This window comes from Eutrigla gurnardus (assembly GCF_963514095.1).
Source record: "Eutrigla gurnardus genome assembly, chromosome: 23".
Classification (NCBI taxonomy): domain Eukaryota; kingdom Metazoa; phylum Chordata; class Actinopteri; order Perciformes; family Triglidae; genus Eutrigla; species Eutrigla gurnardus.
In genome coordinates this window covers 16,160,285-16,177,721 of record NC_139934.1, presented here as the reverse complement: position 1 = coordinate 16,177,721, position 17,437 = coordinate 16,160,285, and the positions used below count along the sequence as shown (strand labels likewise).

The following is a 17,437-nucleotide window of genomic DNA, read 5'->3' as shown; positions in this document are numbered from 1 at the left end:
TATGACACTCTCGATGGAGTAGTAGAAGGTGGGAAGAATGTTCTTATTGACCCCAAACTGACAAACAAGCTGACCTTCCTCAGGAGATACTGCAGGATTTCCTCTGTGTACGCAGAGTTGATGTGCATCATGTTGATGCGTAACGGCGGCCTCGTACGAGCAACTACTGGCTTTTTATCTTCTTCGGATCAACGTCCTCAGCTTGTTAAATGCTCCGCTGGCGCGTCACCTAGTAAACTCGTCTTCAAAACATTGATGTAAACGAACACAAGCTACTGCGTGCGCATCTTCCCCTCCCAACTCACGCGGGCCTCGGTTCACTCTTCAGCACGGCGGCTGCACTTTGTGCACTGGCTGCCTCAGACATCTTTCCATCCTTAAGCATATGTTGATGTGTATGTGAAGAGAAAAAAACACAACTCAGATCATTTTCTGGATGTTTGCCTAAGTTAGCCTGAATGCAAAATTGTACATTGTGCCCCATAGACAAATCATCAAACATTCAATCTGTCACTTTACTCAGTGTTGGAAATGTGGTTATTTGCTTGAAATAATAGACAATTCATGATTTTTTTTAAATAATAGACATCTTCACATCCACAGAGACCCAACTGGAGATGTTATTGGAGGATCTCGGGTTGGAGAAGCTCTATCCAGAGAAGCTATCCCTGAGCACAATGCTTCAGATTGATGGAAAGACCATGACTGATGAACCTCCTCGGTGTAATTCAGATCTTCCGTGGTATTTTCTGAAGAAACTGATGATGGTCAATGTGACAGCGAGGAACATGAAATGTACATCAGTATGTGAGTCAAACGATGATGATGTTGCATCAGGAAAGGAAGAGTTAGATTTTGATTATTTGTCTGATAGTCCTGATGTAAGTGACCCCCTAAACCCCCTTGACATAATCGCTGCCCTCTTTCTGTGTTCTGATGGCTTTGTACGTCAGGAAATGGCACTCAAAATGTCCATGTGTCAGTTTTCCGTGCCTCTGTTGCTTCCTAATTGTGACACAAAGCAGTGCATGCTCATGCTTTGGGCCATGAGAGACATTGTCAAAAAATACAGACCTCAGTCGCTTTCAGAATCCAAGGGGTTTACTGAAGACAGAATTGTTCTCGCTAAACTTCCAATGATATCTTTTGTAAGATTGGGTGAGTGCTCTTTGTCCAAGTCTGCGATCCTCAATAAGCTTCTGAGCAATTCTCAGCAGTACCATGATACATTTGTTCATCGTAACATGGAGAGTGGTAACAGTCCACGGAGAATCTCTAATGGAATGGTTGAAGTCACATGGTACCTTCCTTGTGGGAACAAAAACATGGATGCCTTCAGTGAACCAGTAGCTGTAGCTAACCTTCGTGGGGACATTGCATCGTTTGAAACACAATTTTCTTTTTTGTGTCAGACATCTACAGCAGTTTTTGTTTTCTTTGACACTTTGGACTCTGAGTGCCAGCTGCTTACCAACCAACACCACAAGGCACAGATATTCTTGGTGGGTAAACCTCAAAGCAGTCGCTCTAGTAATGATGCTTTAAAAAATGTAGCAACCAAGTTGGGCTTGACTAAAAGCAACATCCTTTTGAAGACTAAACAAATGAATGATGCAGACTTTGTCAAAAATGTGCGGAAAACAGTCAGCAGTGTAGTTGAGAACTCACAGATAAAGATGGGAGTTGAGCAGATGGCCGACATTGCCCATGAACTGGGAATCTGTGTTGACGAAGACTCTTCGGATTGCCAGACTGCCAAGAAAAATGCAGATGCCATCATTGCTGAAATTAAAGACATCCTCAAATACAAAGAAACTCAGTTACCCTTGCAAGGCCAAATATGGAAGGAACTGACTTGCTTAGAGAAGGAAGAATTCCGGCTTCGAAACGTTGGGTCTGAGGACATAGAAAAGTACAAAAGTGATCTTCAGTTAGAGAAAACCAAACTTCGGGAAAAACAGAACTCTTACAATGTGTCAAATGCAATGATGTGTTTCATCAATGCAATCTCAAGCCCAGGGACAGAGAGGTGCTATTTCCTGAAGTGGATGCGAATGAACCTTGATAACTTGTCTCGAGACAAAGTGTCTGGCCTCAGAGAGTTGTACAAAGAAAAATGCAAAGATTCTGAAAACAAAGAGGAGATCAAAGACATTGACAGACAACTTTCCAACAGCTCTCTAGGTACTGAACACTTCTTCCGTGAAATGGGTCAGATCTATGAAGCTTCACTTTCCCTTCCAAAAACCGACCTATCGCGTCAACAATTACAGCATCTGCCCAAACTATGTGCACAATTGTTATATGATGGATATCCTCTTGAGCTTGTAGATGGAGATGCATCCAACATACCCCTCAGATGGGTGAGTGATGCTCTCTTTGAGCTCAATAAATTGGTGTCTCCTAAGAGCAAGATACTAGTAGTCACAGTTCTTGGAGTTCAGAGCACAGGAAAGTCCACTCTCCTCAACACTATGTTTGGAGTGCAGTTTGCAGTCAGCAGTGGTCGATGCACTCGAGGTGCCTTTATGTTGCTGATCAGAGTCAATGAAGATGGCAAGAAAGTACTCAACAGTGACTTTGTGGTTATAATTGACACCGAGGGCTTAAAGTCACCAGAGCTTGCACAACTAGACAACAGCCATGAGCACGATAATGAGCTGGCAACACTCGTTGTGGGGCTTAGTGATATCACCATCATCAATTTTGCAATGGAGAATTCAACAGAAATGAAAGACATCCTACAAATAGTTGTGCATGCTTTCCTCCGGATGAAAGAGGTGGGCAAAAAGCCCAAGTGTCAGTTTGTTCACCAGAATGTGTCAGATGTTTCAGCCCACGACAAGAACTTGCAAAACAGGGAACTGCTCTTGCAACAGTTAAACGAGATGACGCAGGCAGCAGCCAAAATGGAAAAGAAAGAGAAGAACAAGAACTTCACTGATGTGATGGAGTACAGTCCAGACACTGGCAACTGGTACATCCCTGGACTCTGGAATGGGAACCCACCAATGGCACCAGTTAATGGTGGGTACAGCGAAGCTGTATATGAGTTCAAGAAGAACGTCATTCAAATCCTTGGAAGTTGTGCATCATCTGCTAATGATGTCTTGGAGTTTACAGAGTGGATGAAAAGCCTCTGGAATGCAGTAAAGCATGAAAACTTCATCTTCAGCTTCAAAAACAGCCTGGTGGCTGATGCATACATAAGGCTGTGCACAGAATTCAACAAATGCGAATGGGAATTCAAAAAATACATGTACACGTGGGTTACTACAGCTGAAACAAAAATTTCCAATTTTGGTACAGTTGCTGTAAAATCTGAGATTACTGACTTGAGGAAACTTCTTGCATGTTTGAAAAGTGAAGCCTACACAGTGCTGTCTCAATGGGAGAAACAGACTCTTGACAATCTGGCACAATACTTCAAGCAAACTGAGGGTCATGTCTATCTGGTTGAAGGATACAGAGAGGAATTCTCAAACAGTGCAAAGAGTCTTCGACGAGAAATGGAGAGCTCTGTAATTAATCAGCTCACAGCTGCAGCTGACATCAGACAGGGAATGACAGAACTTGATAGAATCAAGGAGAACCACACAAAAGAATTAGAGGAGAGAGTATGTGCGCTGATTGAACAATGTCAGGAGAAAAAGGTGCAAATGAGAGAAGAGGAGCTGGACAAAGAATTTGACAAGATGTGGGCTAAAACTGAGAAGGAACTGTCCTTTTCAGAAATTAAAGTCGAGGACATATACACCAGTGTGTCTCACTCTCTGATGGCAAATGTCAAGCACAAGGGAAGTCATGCATGTCAATTGTTAAGTCAAACCAAGCTACAAGATTGTGGACTGAAGCCTTTTAAATACACAGCTGAAGGATACTTTCAGCGATTTACAAGCAAAGTGAGTGGGATGTTTAACATTCCAAGCCACACAAAGGCTGTACAACAAATTGCAGACAACATCATAGCGATTTGCACACAGTGTGTAAATGAAAAAATGAAAAGAAAAAACAATTACCATGACACTTACATCCAGGAGATTTTAAACATGATTGATGAGAGGCTGCAAAACAATCAGGATGTTAAGACGGACATTGAGTTTGAAGTTTCTCTAAAACAGCACATCTGTGGCGTTGCAGCCAGACAGTTTCAGAAAATGCATGAAGAATTCGTACATGCAAATGATCCCCACAGATGTCTCAATCAGAACAAGGAAAAGTTTCGCACTGATTTTAAAGATGTGTTCCATAAGCGAGACCAGTGCCACAAGAAGGCACAGGAATTCACAGAGAGCTGCTTGAAGCCTGCAGTCGAAGACTTTGTCAACCGTTCCTTGGGTCCTGATATCATCGGTGAAATGAAGACATGCCAGCAGTTCAGTACACGGATGTTCTGCCAGTATTCACTTTTACTGGATTTGCTCTCAAGGAATGACTTTGTACATTTCCAGAGCTATATATACTCATATGAGGAGTATGTAAAGGAATGGATACTCGACCAAATAGTGAAACACTTCTCAAATGGGTCTACAGCGTTTGAGTTTGAGGATCAACATGTTCAGTCACGTATCAGGAGCATAAATGATGCTATCAACAAAGCTAAAACAGGAAAGAGTGGCAACTTGAAGTCCTTCGTTCAAAATGTCTGTCAGGAACTTGATGATAAACTGGTCATTTCCCAAGATGCTCTTGGGGCTTTCATGATCCTGAACAATGCCGACCAGGAACAGTTTGCTCACTGGCTCACTGAGTGTGTCGAGGAAATGGCACAAGCTCTGAGAGAGAAGTTTAAAGAAACAAACATCCAAACGAAACTTGAAAAACTTCATGTGAATCCCCAGAATGTGCTTTTCACCGAACTGATCGGATGTGGTAAACAGTGTCCATTCTGCCTCGCACCTTGTGAGGCAGGAGGAACAGCCCACAGTCAGCACCATACTTCACTGCATCGGCCTGAAGGTCTGGGTAGATCCATGTGGGTTGGGACAGAAAAACTTATCACTGACGTATGCTCTTCCTCTGTGATCAGTGATGGACGTTTTCGTTGCGTTGCTACAAAAGGTGAATGGCACCCCTTCAAGTGTTACCAAGACATTTTCCCAGACTGGAGAATTGCTCCAGATATAAGTCTTCGGGCATCAGACTACTGGAAATACGTACTGGCAACATTCAACGAGCAGTTTGCTGAAGTGTACAGTGCAAAGCCTGCTGATATTCCTACAACATGGAAATATATCACACATAAGGAAGCAGAAGCAAGCATCAAAGTGTCATTTAATACCAAGTGAGAGACTACATGATATGTGGTTACAGTGGTGGACTTCCTCCTCCTCTACATTCATTACCCTCACATGGATGTTTACATCCTACTTGTCCTATACCATACAACGTTTGAAGATATTGTTAGTACAGCTTGCAACATGAACACAAGAGAAAGATACACTAGATTTATCTTTCTATACTTGTTCTTTATTGTTATGATTTTAACAAGAAGGTGGACCTGAAAGCAGAAACACTTGGACTTCGGTGCAAAAGCAGGAAGTGGTTTACTGTGAGAGGGTTCTGGGGTCACTGAGGGTTCAGTGGGTCGGATGATGGTTGTGGCACGAGAAAGACTGAGTCCGTGGCTTGAGTGTTGAAGACAGAAGAGTGGGCTGGCTGGTGAGTAGATCGGCAACAAATGGACAGGATCTGCATATAATGGAGCACAGAGGCTAAAACAACAAAAACCAAAATCTTCAAAAATCAAGACAAATAGAGCTGGAGAGCACTGAAGCACAAGTAGATAGAACAATTCAGCGAAGACTGAGTACAGGTGTATATCCTGGTGACTGAGTACAGGTGTATATCCTGGTGATCATGAGAGGGAGTAGCCACGCCCACAGACAGACAGCAGGGAAGAACGAAAGGAGGAGGGAAACAAAGAGTAGCAGCCATGGTGAACTATGACAGAATCTATTTGTTTTTGTTTCTGTTCAATAACTGATGTAAAAATGAAAGATCATTTAGTCTAAATATAGTTTTCTTCCTTATATAATTAAGTGTAATATCTACATTTCTAATTGCAAAGTTTATAATGTCTTGTTTTAATATCAAATAATTACCTGCTTCAAAAATCATTTTTTTTGTTTCTATGATTTATAAAAATGCCAAATATTAACATTATTGTTGAATGATTCACTCTATATTGTATGTGTTAGTGGCAACAAGTGAACTACAATTTTACTTTTTAAGAAATCATTGTCTTTATGTGGTATCGTCACAATTGGACAACACTTTGATTATGTATAATCAAGTATGATATGCGATTATTTACTCAGTAGAGTTAGAATATATTTGTTTTTGTGTATCTGAATGAATATATTATATTATATTATATATATATATATATATATATATATATTAGAATGTTTATTTATGTGAATCAAACAAGAGATCAATCATGGCCACATGACATATCCGTGTTTTGTCAACCTGTATTCATGACAGAAAGCTTGTTTTTATGAAGTTATGTATGATATGTGGTCTTTTTTTCATAGCCAGACTTTAAACTCTGTTTGTTTCTGTGAAGTACCTGATTCAGCATATTTACATTTTAAAGTCCCAGTCGGCAGGTCTGGCGGATCGAGGGAACTACAACTCTCACACTCCTCCCCCACGACCACCGAGCTCCTTCCCCTCGACTCCGTGCCCTTTGAAATCCCTTAGATCACGCCACCTTTGAAACGCGGGTCCGATGTTGACTCTAGTTTTATCACGGGCACCGTCGCCATCTTTCTTTTTTACCTTCTTTTCCACCGGTGTTTTATTTTCCTTGGTTGTTTTCGACCTTCTCATTTCGGTTTTTAACTGAGGAATTGGAAGCTTGCTGCTACTCCCCTCCGCCTCCCCCCTGTGATAGTGGAACAACCCGAGGGAGGAGGGGTCTGTGTGCACGAACACAGCCCTGCGTGCTGATTGGACAGGATGACCCGGGCTTTGTTGATATTTTGCGAAACAAACAACAGGGTCGCAGAGGCGCGCTTTTTTTCTAAAACCGTATGATTTATGTTGTTCTATCGGAGCATAGTGTCGGCTTCAGTGAATATGATAAAAAAAAAAGTTGCTGACTGGGACTTTAATAGTTTTATAATCATTCAATACTTGGTGTTAACATGGATACATTATTTACTTGTGTGAGCTGATTCATTTCAACCTATTTGTTTTGTTTTGTGTGATTTGGTCTTTTCTATGTTCAAGGCCTTTTTTTTGCCCTTTCTATCCTGATATGTTGATGTTTTCCTTTCATAACCTTCCCATTTACTTTCTACTTGCACCACATTTACACACAGCTGACTGGGAACGACCAACATCATTTACCACACTTGTTGGATTTCCTTCTTGAATCTTGAGTTTGAAAATTATTTCCTTTGTTTCAATTGCTCTCATGGAGTCATGTTTCGCTTCAGTTAGTCAAGTCCAACAGCGTTAAGGTCTGCAAACACTCCCTTTTTACTGCGGACTCATTGTCAGACTTGTGCTGGTATTTGTTTCAGAAATACAAATTAAAAAGTGATTCCATAATTTCCTCCTCATGAGTGATTCCTTAATTGTCTCTACTTGATCTGGAAAATTAATCATTAACTAAAATATTTTGATCTAATTTGTTTGAGGAATTTTTCATAAAACCAGAATGTTCAGCTATTAAACAAAATGAGTTCAGTCAGACAACTCACGTTTGAAGTTTTTTTCTTTTATTATTATTTTAGAATTTTCACTTGATGAAATGGTAGAAACTCATTAACCAACATTTTTGCAAATGGAGTGCCAAAGAATAAAGTAAATGTATTAGACAGTTGGGATCTATGGAAAATCCTCAATTGCACTATCAATATATATTGTATAATATAGTAAGTTTTCTGAATAAATAACAGCAACAGAAAATAAATTCATGATTAGAATAGCCAGATGGACATGTCTGTTGTTGACTAGACTTGCATCACATTGAAGCATAAAAAGCACATCACAATGAAGTACTGATCAGACTGTTTCAGTCCTGATAGCGAGGGTTTAAGGGATCAACAAGTGTTAAATGAATAAACTATATGCCTCACTGTGTGGAGGTGATTGGGATCATACAGCAGGTTTGACTTAACTAATGCTTTTCTAACTTTGTAAAACAAAATGTAAGAAATAAATAGTGTTGGGGTAACAACAACAAATGTATTTAATTAATTATTTAATTGGATCAAGTTACGTATTTAATCCGATCAAATTACGTTTTTAATGCGATCAAATTAAGTATTTAATTAGGTAATTGAATTGTGAATTAAACCATAGATTGTATAAAAGAATTGGACCTCGTCATGATGTCACACATTGGTTTGTGGACTACGTTTTGTTCTATGTTTAGAGTGTTCAGCATATTGGCCGTCACCTTTTTAGGTTTTGGACGTCGCCATCTTGAAATTTTTGCAACCAGTGAAGGAAGTGACCATATTTGGACTGTGGAGAAGGGAGAGGTGGATCCGACAACAGAAGCAGCAGAGCAGCAACCTTTCTAGATTTGGATCCATGTGGATTCTGGTGTGAAGCTGTTAACAAAGGTCAACTTTACAGATAAGTGTTAAGGGACGTTCACACCTGATATTGGTCGCGCAAGTTTGTCCTCAAAGCAAAACAAAATGATCTCAAAATAACTCAAATATGTATCAACAAATATGCTTTGTTGTTTAATGAGTTTTATTGGGTCATGTATTATCATTAACCTTGATTCACATCACTATAATGTCTGTTGAGGTAACGGGGTTGAATATTTCCAATTGTAACTGTGCTTATAACACCCTCACTACCCCATCTAGTGGCTGAGAGCAGTAGCACATCTTTGCTGGCAGTTTAGTTTTGTTTAGTTTATGAGATAATATTCCAATGCAGGATGGGGATAGGCTTATTGATGACTCTTAATGTCCCGTAGGTGTGAATGTGAGTGTGAATGGTTGTTTGTCTCTATATGTTGGTCCTGTGATAGACTGGCAACCTGTCCAGGGGGTACCCTGCCTTCGCCCAATGACAGCTGGGATCGGCTCCAGCAGTAATTCATATTTATATGATACCTAACACCTCTAACACACCCTGATGGAGTGCAGTTTGTCCAATCAGGGGCCCCTGATTGGTGACCTTCCTTGACTGACTGTCATAGATACAAGGGAAGGCTTTCTCTTCTCTGTATAAACCACATGCAGGTCCATGGTCACATGACCTGTTGACGGCACCAGAGACAAGTTTGATTGATCTCCCCACGTCCTGCCCTCTGTGCATGTTGATATACCTGCTGCCTTCAAGTACCCATCAGAAGAAGAGCACAATTACTTTGAATAGTATTTTCTTTAAGTATTTTGTGTATAATGAAGAAATAAAGATGAATATCTCCCTCGTGCATTATTTCAAGCTACAGACAGACATAAATGTCTGAATGTGTACCATGTTATTAAACTAGACTGATGGCTGGATAGAAAAAAGATGTCTAAACCAACAGCTTCCACATCACATGCAATTCATATGGAGGAGAGTATTGGCTGGTTTAATTCAAGAAATGACAAATGATTATTATGAGAAATAATAATATATGATGATTCAGACACATCAAAATAAACACAATCTGGTTTATATTCGACTTAATGGCTGCACGGTTGATGCAGGTGAACTCTTACAGAAGGGGATGAAAGTTGGTGGTGCTGAGAATTGAGCAGCATCATTCCAAATCAAAAACCTCCACAACCCTCCCAGCATGCAGCAGGCTGATGGACAACAGAAGCAGACTGACAGGTGCAGCAGGTTCCAGCAACCAGGGTTCACACACTTCCACACATGGCATACCACAGTGAAGGCCACAACAACAATAGATTTAATATATAGTCACAATTTAGTCTTTTTTAAGATAAAGATTGAGTTTGAAGTTTCTCTAAAACAGCACATCTGTGGAGTTGCAGCCAGACAGTTTCAGGAAATGCATAAAGAACAATCAGAACAAGGAAAAGTTTCACACTGATTTTAAAGATGTGTTCCATGAGCAAATTATTCCAACTTCATGGGCAAGTTATATACTGTATACTGTTAATATTCACATTTTCAGTGTAAAGTTTAAATGTCAACATGTAGGTTATATACGAGTGTTTTTCTTATCTCATTGAGTATCATGTAATTCTCTTATCTCAGAATTTGTCCTGTTTTGTTTTTCAATTAAGTACATTATGCCACATATTTCCATCTTTAGGTTGATCTGATCTTTGTCTCTGAATTCAGAATGATTGTTTTTGTTTCTGTGAAGTACCTGATTCTTCATATTTACATTTAAAAGATCATTCTTTCTAGATGTGGTATACCTAACATGTATTCATGATGGGAAGTCTGGCATACTCAGAGTTTAAAATATCCTTCATTCTGCATCAACATACACATACATAACCACTTCTCATCCCTGGTTCAATAAAGAGACAAAATCAGAGCCTGGCTATGAATGTCTTTAATGTTTCCCAGATCAGAATCACAGCATACAGTGTATAATAACTTCTAAAGTAAAGTGAAATATCATCACCTCATTTATTTATAGTTTTACTATACTTTTTTTTTTAAATAATTATCTTTTTTTAAATCCCATTATTTAACACTTTTCTTCATCTCAAGTCTTGGGTTTCTGAATTCAACAAAGAATGTAAAAACAAGACAACAGGTGCATTTTGATGCAATCGAGACCAGGCTGGAGATTTATGTGAGTGAGTGTCTTCTGTGGGCTGTTAACCACGTTCGGCCCATGCACCGCTGACCTGACACAGGTTCTCTGAATAACCTCGGTGACATGAAGCCGTTTTGGATTTGGGGCACGTTGAAATCAGAACAAACCGACATACATCCAGTCGGCTCCACTGATAAACACACCCAGACTCTGAAGGGGTGCTGGATTTTTCAGATTGACTTCACATTTCATTCATCTGTCAACGGTTTAGAACATGCAACTAGTGATGGGCAAAGGGAAGCTTCGAAACAGTTCGAAGCGATGTTTCAGTATGTGTTGAAGCCTTGAAACGAATATGAAACCTAACTCTACAGTGGCATCTAGTGGCCACTTCTGTGAACTACATGCTCTGGCCAAAGAAAACTCCTAATTATGTGCCACTATGAAATGAGCTGGTGGTTTCCTTAATTTAAGTAGAATACAGGTTGAATTAAAGAAACATTATTAAAAATAAATAAATGACACATTGTTATATGCAATACAATAATCAAAGATTTTTATTCAAAAATAATATCTGTTCAGCTCTTTTTGAGCTGAGTCTGTTTCTTTTTTTTGATAACACTTCCCCTGCTTTAGAAAAAATCCTTTCACAGGGTACACTTGTTGCAGGGACACTTAAACATTTCTTGGTCAGCTGGTACAAATTAGGGAAGACAGCACGTCGCTCTTGCCAGTATTTCAAAGGATCTGCCCGTCTTGGAATAAAAGGATCTCTTAAATAATTTTTCACTTCCACAGTTGCATCCGAAGTTGCACTTTGCACAATATGAGTTTGGTTCACTCGACTGTCAAACAGATCCCACAAACTCTCTGCTGATGGGGATGTTGATGCTGCTGATGTTGATGCCGATGGTGTAGGTGTTTGTGAGCCTGAGGATGAAGTTTGTGAGTCTATTTTGAATGCAAAACAGTAATTACTTTACAGTACATATCTTACATATTACTCTTTACATTATGCAGCAGCAGCAGGCCCGGGGAGATCATTGTGACCCTCTGGGGTTAGAACTCCAGGATGAGTGCATCTCAGGTGGCGCATCATTGAGGATGTATTATTGCAATAGGCAAGCTGCCTATTACAAATCATACACCTCACCTTATTTGGGGTTGCCAGTGTGAAATGCTCCCACACCACAGATCGTGTTCTCTTGGGTGGGACTTCCATACCTAAGCCTCTAATCTTATCTAACAATAAAGTATAATATCTAATAATACTAATATCTAACAATAGACTGTATTACTAATTACAATATCTAATAATAATACTAATATCTAACAATATATACTCACTAAGTCACTCTCACAAAATCTCTAATTCTCTCTCTCAAACTATCTATCAAACTCTCTCTCAAACTCAAACTCTCTCCAGAACTCTCTCTCAAACTATGTCTCAAAATATCTGTCAAACTATGTCTCAAACTCCAACCACGAAAACCCTCAAAGAACTTGTGTTTCTGCATGGTTTTTAAGCTTTTGAGATTGTTAATTGAACCAATGTAGTAATTGCACTGCAAACCATGGCACCAATCGAAACTCGGCGATAGACGTTTCGAACCATAGAGGCGTTCCTTCAATCACTGAACAACAGCCACGTGACATGGGCGTCTCAGAAGCGCTGTTTGGCACATCGTTTCGAAACGTTTCGATCCGGGACTTCAGAGACGCGCCGACACGCCCGTTTCGGAAGTTACATCACTACATGCAACAGCTACATGACCTCAACGTGAGGTCATCGCAGCCTCCATACCCACAATGCAACACATTGTTTTGGAGGGAAAAGACCACCTGTGTGATCTCATTACTCGATGAGGCATCGTATGGTATCAAAGTCCTCATGTCCGTCCCACATGTCATTAAGTGGCTGCATGGAAACACGGCTACATGTGAAGTGACAACATTGAAGCTTAACATTGAATTGACTGCACTTTAGTTCAGTTGATCACTTGATAGCACACAGGTTCGTAATACGATGAGGCAAGAGACGTGATTCCAACAGCACAAGTTTTATTTTTAAATACACAATATTAATAAAAGCCAGCAGGCGCGAACATTCCAACGCGAACCTAGTTCAAGAGCCGGGCCGGTGCCGTGCTGGTTCGCGTCCGAGAACCTGTTTGCGTTTCCACCGGCTAGAGAGCCCAGAGAACCTCGTCATTACGTCACTGTATACGTCTGAAGTTTCCCCGCAGCGCTAATTTCAAGCATAGCAGACATGTCTCTTCAGAAAAAGTGTTTATTTTGGTAAATAATACAATAACAATAAAATACACAAAATACTAAAATCACAACATTTTTTAAAGCGTAGAACAGTGTGTGATCAATAGATAGTTTGATGTTTAGTCATCTGCAGGTTGGACCTCCGTTCAGTATCGCCGATGTCCGACAGCTTTACGAACACAAACCATAGAACAGCGGTTTAATCACAAACGTGTCCGACGCTGCGAAGACAGATGTTATGTTACTTGGTAGTTGGTAACGTTTAGTTAACGGCAGTCAGAAAGTGGCATGCTAACGTTATTGTTAGCAATATCCCACTAGCTGGCTAGCTAGCCGGTCAGCTTACATTACCCGAGGATGCATAGCCACTAGTTGCTGCTGTTACGAACGTAATCACTAGCTTGGTAAACTAAACAGAAATGTGTCGTTGGTTAGCAACGAGGTAAAACATTTTAAAAGTGAAACTTACCGGGAACAGTAACGTTAGTAAAACTCCGCAGCGGCGTATTTTCCCCCGTTGCCTCGAGCGTTAACCCCGCCCTCAGCCCCTAACGTAAGCCGGGCCCTGTTCCAGCCCAGCAAAGAGTTGGGGCCGCTCGGGAACCAGTTTTCCAGGCCGAGAGCCGGCTCTTTGTCTGTGGAAACAGGAAGAACTGGTTCGCGATTGGGCACCGGCTCCGAACCGGCCCTCAAAATGCCTCGGTGGAAAAGGGGTATAAGAGGAGGCAGAGAAAGCGCCCACTGCTTGCTGAACACCTCAGCTAAATCACGATACACAGGTGGTACGGAAGATAAGTCAGGGGGTTCAGGGGGTGCAACATGGAGGCTCTTAGAGCACAGAGGGAGTGCTGATTTGAGATGGGTAGAATGACAAAATTAACTCCAACTGGTTACTTTACCGGCTGCCCAATCAATCACTGGGTTGTGTTTCTGGAGCCAGGGGAATCCAAGAACCAGGGGAGCATGAGACGACGGCATGACGTGGAAAGCGATTTGTTCACGGTGGTTCCTGGCTAGCAACTAGTGATGTGACTTCCGAAACGGGCGTGTCGGCGCTTCTCTGAAGTCCCGGATCGAAACGTTTCGAAACTGTAGTTCAGTGATTGAAGGAACGCCTCTGTTTCGAAACGGCTATTCCAAGACGGGCAGATCATTTGAAATACTGGCAAGAGCGACGTGCTGTCTTCCCTAATTTGTACCAACTGACTAAGACATTTTTAAGTGTCCCTGCAACAAGTGTACCCTGTGAAAGGATTTTTTCCAAAGCAGGGGAAGTGTTATCCAAAAAAAGAGAAACAGACTCAGCTCAAAAGAGCTGAACAAATATTATTTTTGAATAAAAATCTTTGATTATTGTATTGCATATACTAATATATGTGTCATTTATTTATTTTTAATAATGTTTCTTTAATTCAACCTGTATTCTACTTAAATTGAGGAAACCTAAGACCGACTCATTTCATAGTGGCACATAATTAGGAGTTTTCTTTGGCCAGAGCATGTAGTTCGCATAAGTGGCCACTAGATGCCACTGTAGAGTCAGGTTTCATATTCGTTTCAAGGCTTCAACACATACTGAAACATCACTTCGAACTGTTTCGAAGCTTCCCTTTGCCCATCACTACTAGCATCAGGAATAATGTTTCGGTCTGGTGAGTGATGTAAACCAGTTCATTACCATTGAGAGCGTTGACTACCAGCGGCATATCAATGGAAAGGGTGTTCAACAAACTGAGCAGATTAGAGTCAGAGCCTGAGTCGATGAGGGTCAGTTGGCTAGGAGCTTGTTCTTGGTGCCAGACGATGTGGGTTCAAGCCCCAGTAAGGGTGATGATGGTAATACATCAAAATACCTGGTAGTCTTTGTGAAACAAATGTACAAAATTTTAGAGTCATGGTAGATGATGTTTGACAAAAACATATCAGAATTTTACCTCAAAAACAGATTTTTTTTTACAGTGGTTTTAAATCTGCCTGCGCGACAATGAATGGCTAACTCAATTTGTGAAGCCACAGTTGAGTTGCCACTTGTCAATTAGCTCAGTGAAATAGACAATGGTCTTTGGTTCCAACAATTGTGGATTTCAGCCTTAACTGGTGCAAAATTAAAATTGTAATGTCAACTGTCTTGCCTTCCTATTCTCCTGTTTGTTGCTCAGAATTGCCTAAATTTGTCAAAAATAGCCCGACCCATCGCTGTGCAGCAGCTATAATTGTGTTTATTTTTTAAAGTTTAGTTACACTTCTCCAGGGTTGCCCAACCCCGGTCCTGGAGAGGCCCTGTCCTGCATGTTTTAGGTTTCCCCCTGCTCTAACACACCTGATTCAAACTATTTTCAAACCTGTGACAAGCTTCAGTTGCTTGATAACGAGCACGTCATTAGAATCAGGTGTGTAAGAGCAGGGAGAAACCTAAAACATGCAGGACAGGGGCTCTCCAGGACCAGAGTTGGGCACCCCTGCACTCCCTTCTTCAGGAGGAAATGACACACAGCAAAGAAAGTAGCCGGGGGAATTGAACCCTGGGTCCCTACAGCAAGGATATAACCCCTCTTTCTGGGGCATCTTAGTGACCTATACTACTCACTGGACAAAGGCTTTTGAAAGTTTGTTACAAGTCACGTGATCTACAGATACAGTTTGAAGTTGTGAGTTCAAGGCCTGGTTGATGCCTACTGAGGTGATGTGTGGATTAGTGACAGACAATTTGAAAAATATTAACACTTATTTTACAGACAATTTTACTCATGTATTTGTCTCCTCATACTCAGTGGCGTGTCCAGACATTTTTGATAGGGGTGGCACCAGTGGGCCACTGACATATGCAGGGGTGGCATGAAGTGTGAGCAGGAGCGCCTGCGCAGACATATACACTCACGTATACACACCCACACCCAGGTGTCGGCATAGCATTAATTTACCATTTTTGTATCCACAACCCATATCTACTTCACTTACTAACACTGCAAGCAAGAACAGACCTACTAGTCACAACATTCAGGAAAAGGCAACATACAAATGTGATTGTAAACTACTATACTTTATTCTAACTTCAACAGTACATACAAAAAAGACAATGCACTTTCTGAAGACTCTGGGCAAAATATGAACTTAACAAAACTGTGCAAAACTTAACATGTGCAACAATAAAGTGCCAACAAAATAAAGTGCCAACAAAATTAAAATAAATAAGACTCTTTGGGCAAAATATGACCTTAACAAAACTGTGCAAAACTTAACATGTGCAACAATAAAGTGCCAACAAAATAAAGTGCCAACAAAATTAAAATAAATAAGACTCTTTGGGCAAAATATGACCTTAACAAAACTGTGCAAAACTTAACATGTGCAACAATGGTTGGAGGTACAGACCCCTGGCTCATGGACTATTAAGCTTAGGTAAACAGGAGGGTTAACAGTGCAATTCGCCTGTTCTTGTGTTTGCTTGCAAACACTTTGATAAAATCATCCATGTTGAGTGCCCTCGCTCTTCTTGACTCAATACTTAGCAAAGATAAATGGCTTAGTCTGTTGTCTAGCATGGTTGTCCTCAAATGAGTTTTAATGAGCTTTAGAGCTGAAAAACTCCGCTCACATGCAGCACTGCTGACTGGGAGGGCTAGAGCTATTTTGCATAGCCTGAAGAGCTCAACAAACACCTCTTGGTATGGTTCCAAAAACACTGTTAAATCTAGGATGTTTCCCAACTGTGCCGCCCCACTCTCAGCTTTCCTTGACAAAATTCTTCTAGCCTGGTGAAGCTCATGAGTAAGATCCTCCTTATCACACCCATATATTGTTCCAAAGTCAAAGACCTGGTCATCCTGGAGGAATGTACTGCTTTTAGGATTTAAGGCCTGTATACCTCTCATTACTGAACAGTTCATTTTTGAGAACCTTCTTTCCATTTCAGAAACTAAGGTGTCAAGGATGGGGTAGAGTAGTCCCTGCCTGAATGAATCTTTGTCTGCATTACCCTTGCGCAGGCCTATAGTACATGTCACATACGACCCACCAAGTTTGGTGCTGACTTTATGTGCTCTTTTCTTCTCAACATTCTCAACAGCTATGTTGCACTGTTTGGCTGTCTCTACTATGTCATGCCACAGTTTATCAGTAAATGTCTCAGTCCTATACTCTTGAAAAGTATCAAGAAGTGACTCCACCATGTCTGCTGCCATAGCTAAATCAACTGAGGGTGACTGCAACAGTTCAGAAAGCAGCTTTGTGTCACCGAAAACTTTTCGGAAGGTTGCAAGGAGGCCTATAAATGTGAGGTCAATCTGTGCAAGCAGACCTCTAGCATCAATGGACCTGTCACTGTGATTTTCTGCACTTATATTTTGAAGAACACACAACACAGCTGGTAATCTATCCATCAAATTCCTGCAAGCTACTGCTCTACATGCCCATCTTGTGTCACTTAATTTTTGTAACTCTCTAGGTGTGCCA

General features: G+C 40.8%; 1 protein-coding gene across 2 annotated transcripts in view; it reads left to right on the top strand.

Moving 5' to 3' along the window:
• The window catches only part of LOC311009189 (up-regulator of cell proliferation-like), a 191,239-nt gene that overhangs the window by 130,173 nt on the left and 43,629 nt on the right, over positions 1–17,437 (top strand). For both annotated transcript variants that reach the window (XM_084003211.1, XM_084003212.1), the window contains exon 5: positions 604–5,815. In XM_084003211.1, coding sequence (XP_083859337.1) covers positions 604–5,288 — 4,685 coding nt within the window. In that variant the 3' untranslated portion in view covers positions 5,289–5,815. The remainder of the gene's footprint in view (positions 1–603; positions 5,816–17,437) is intronic.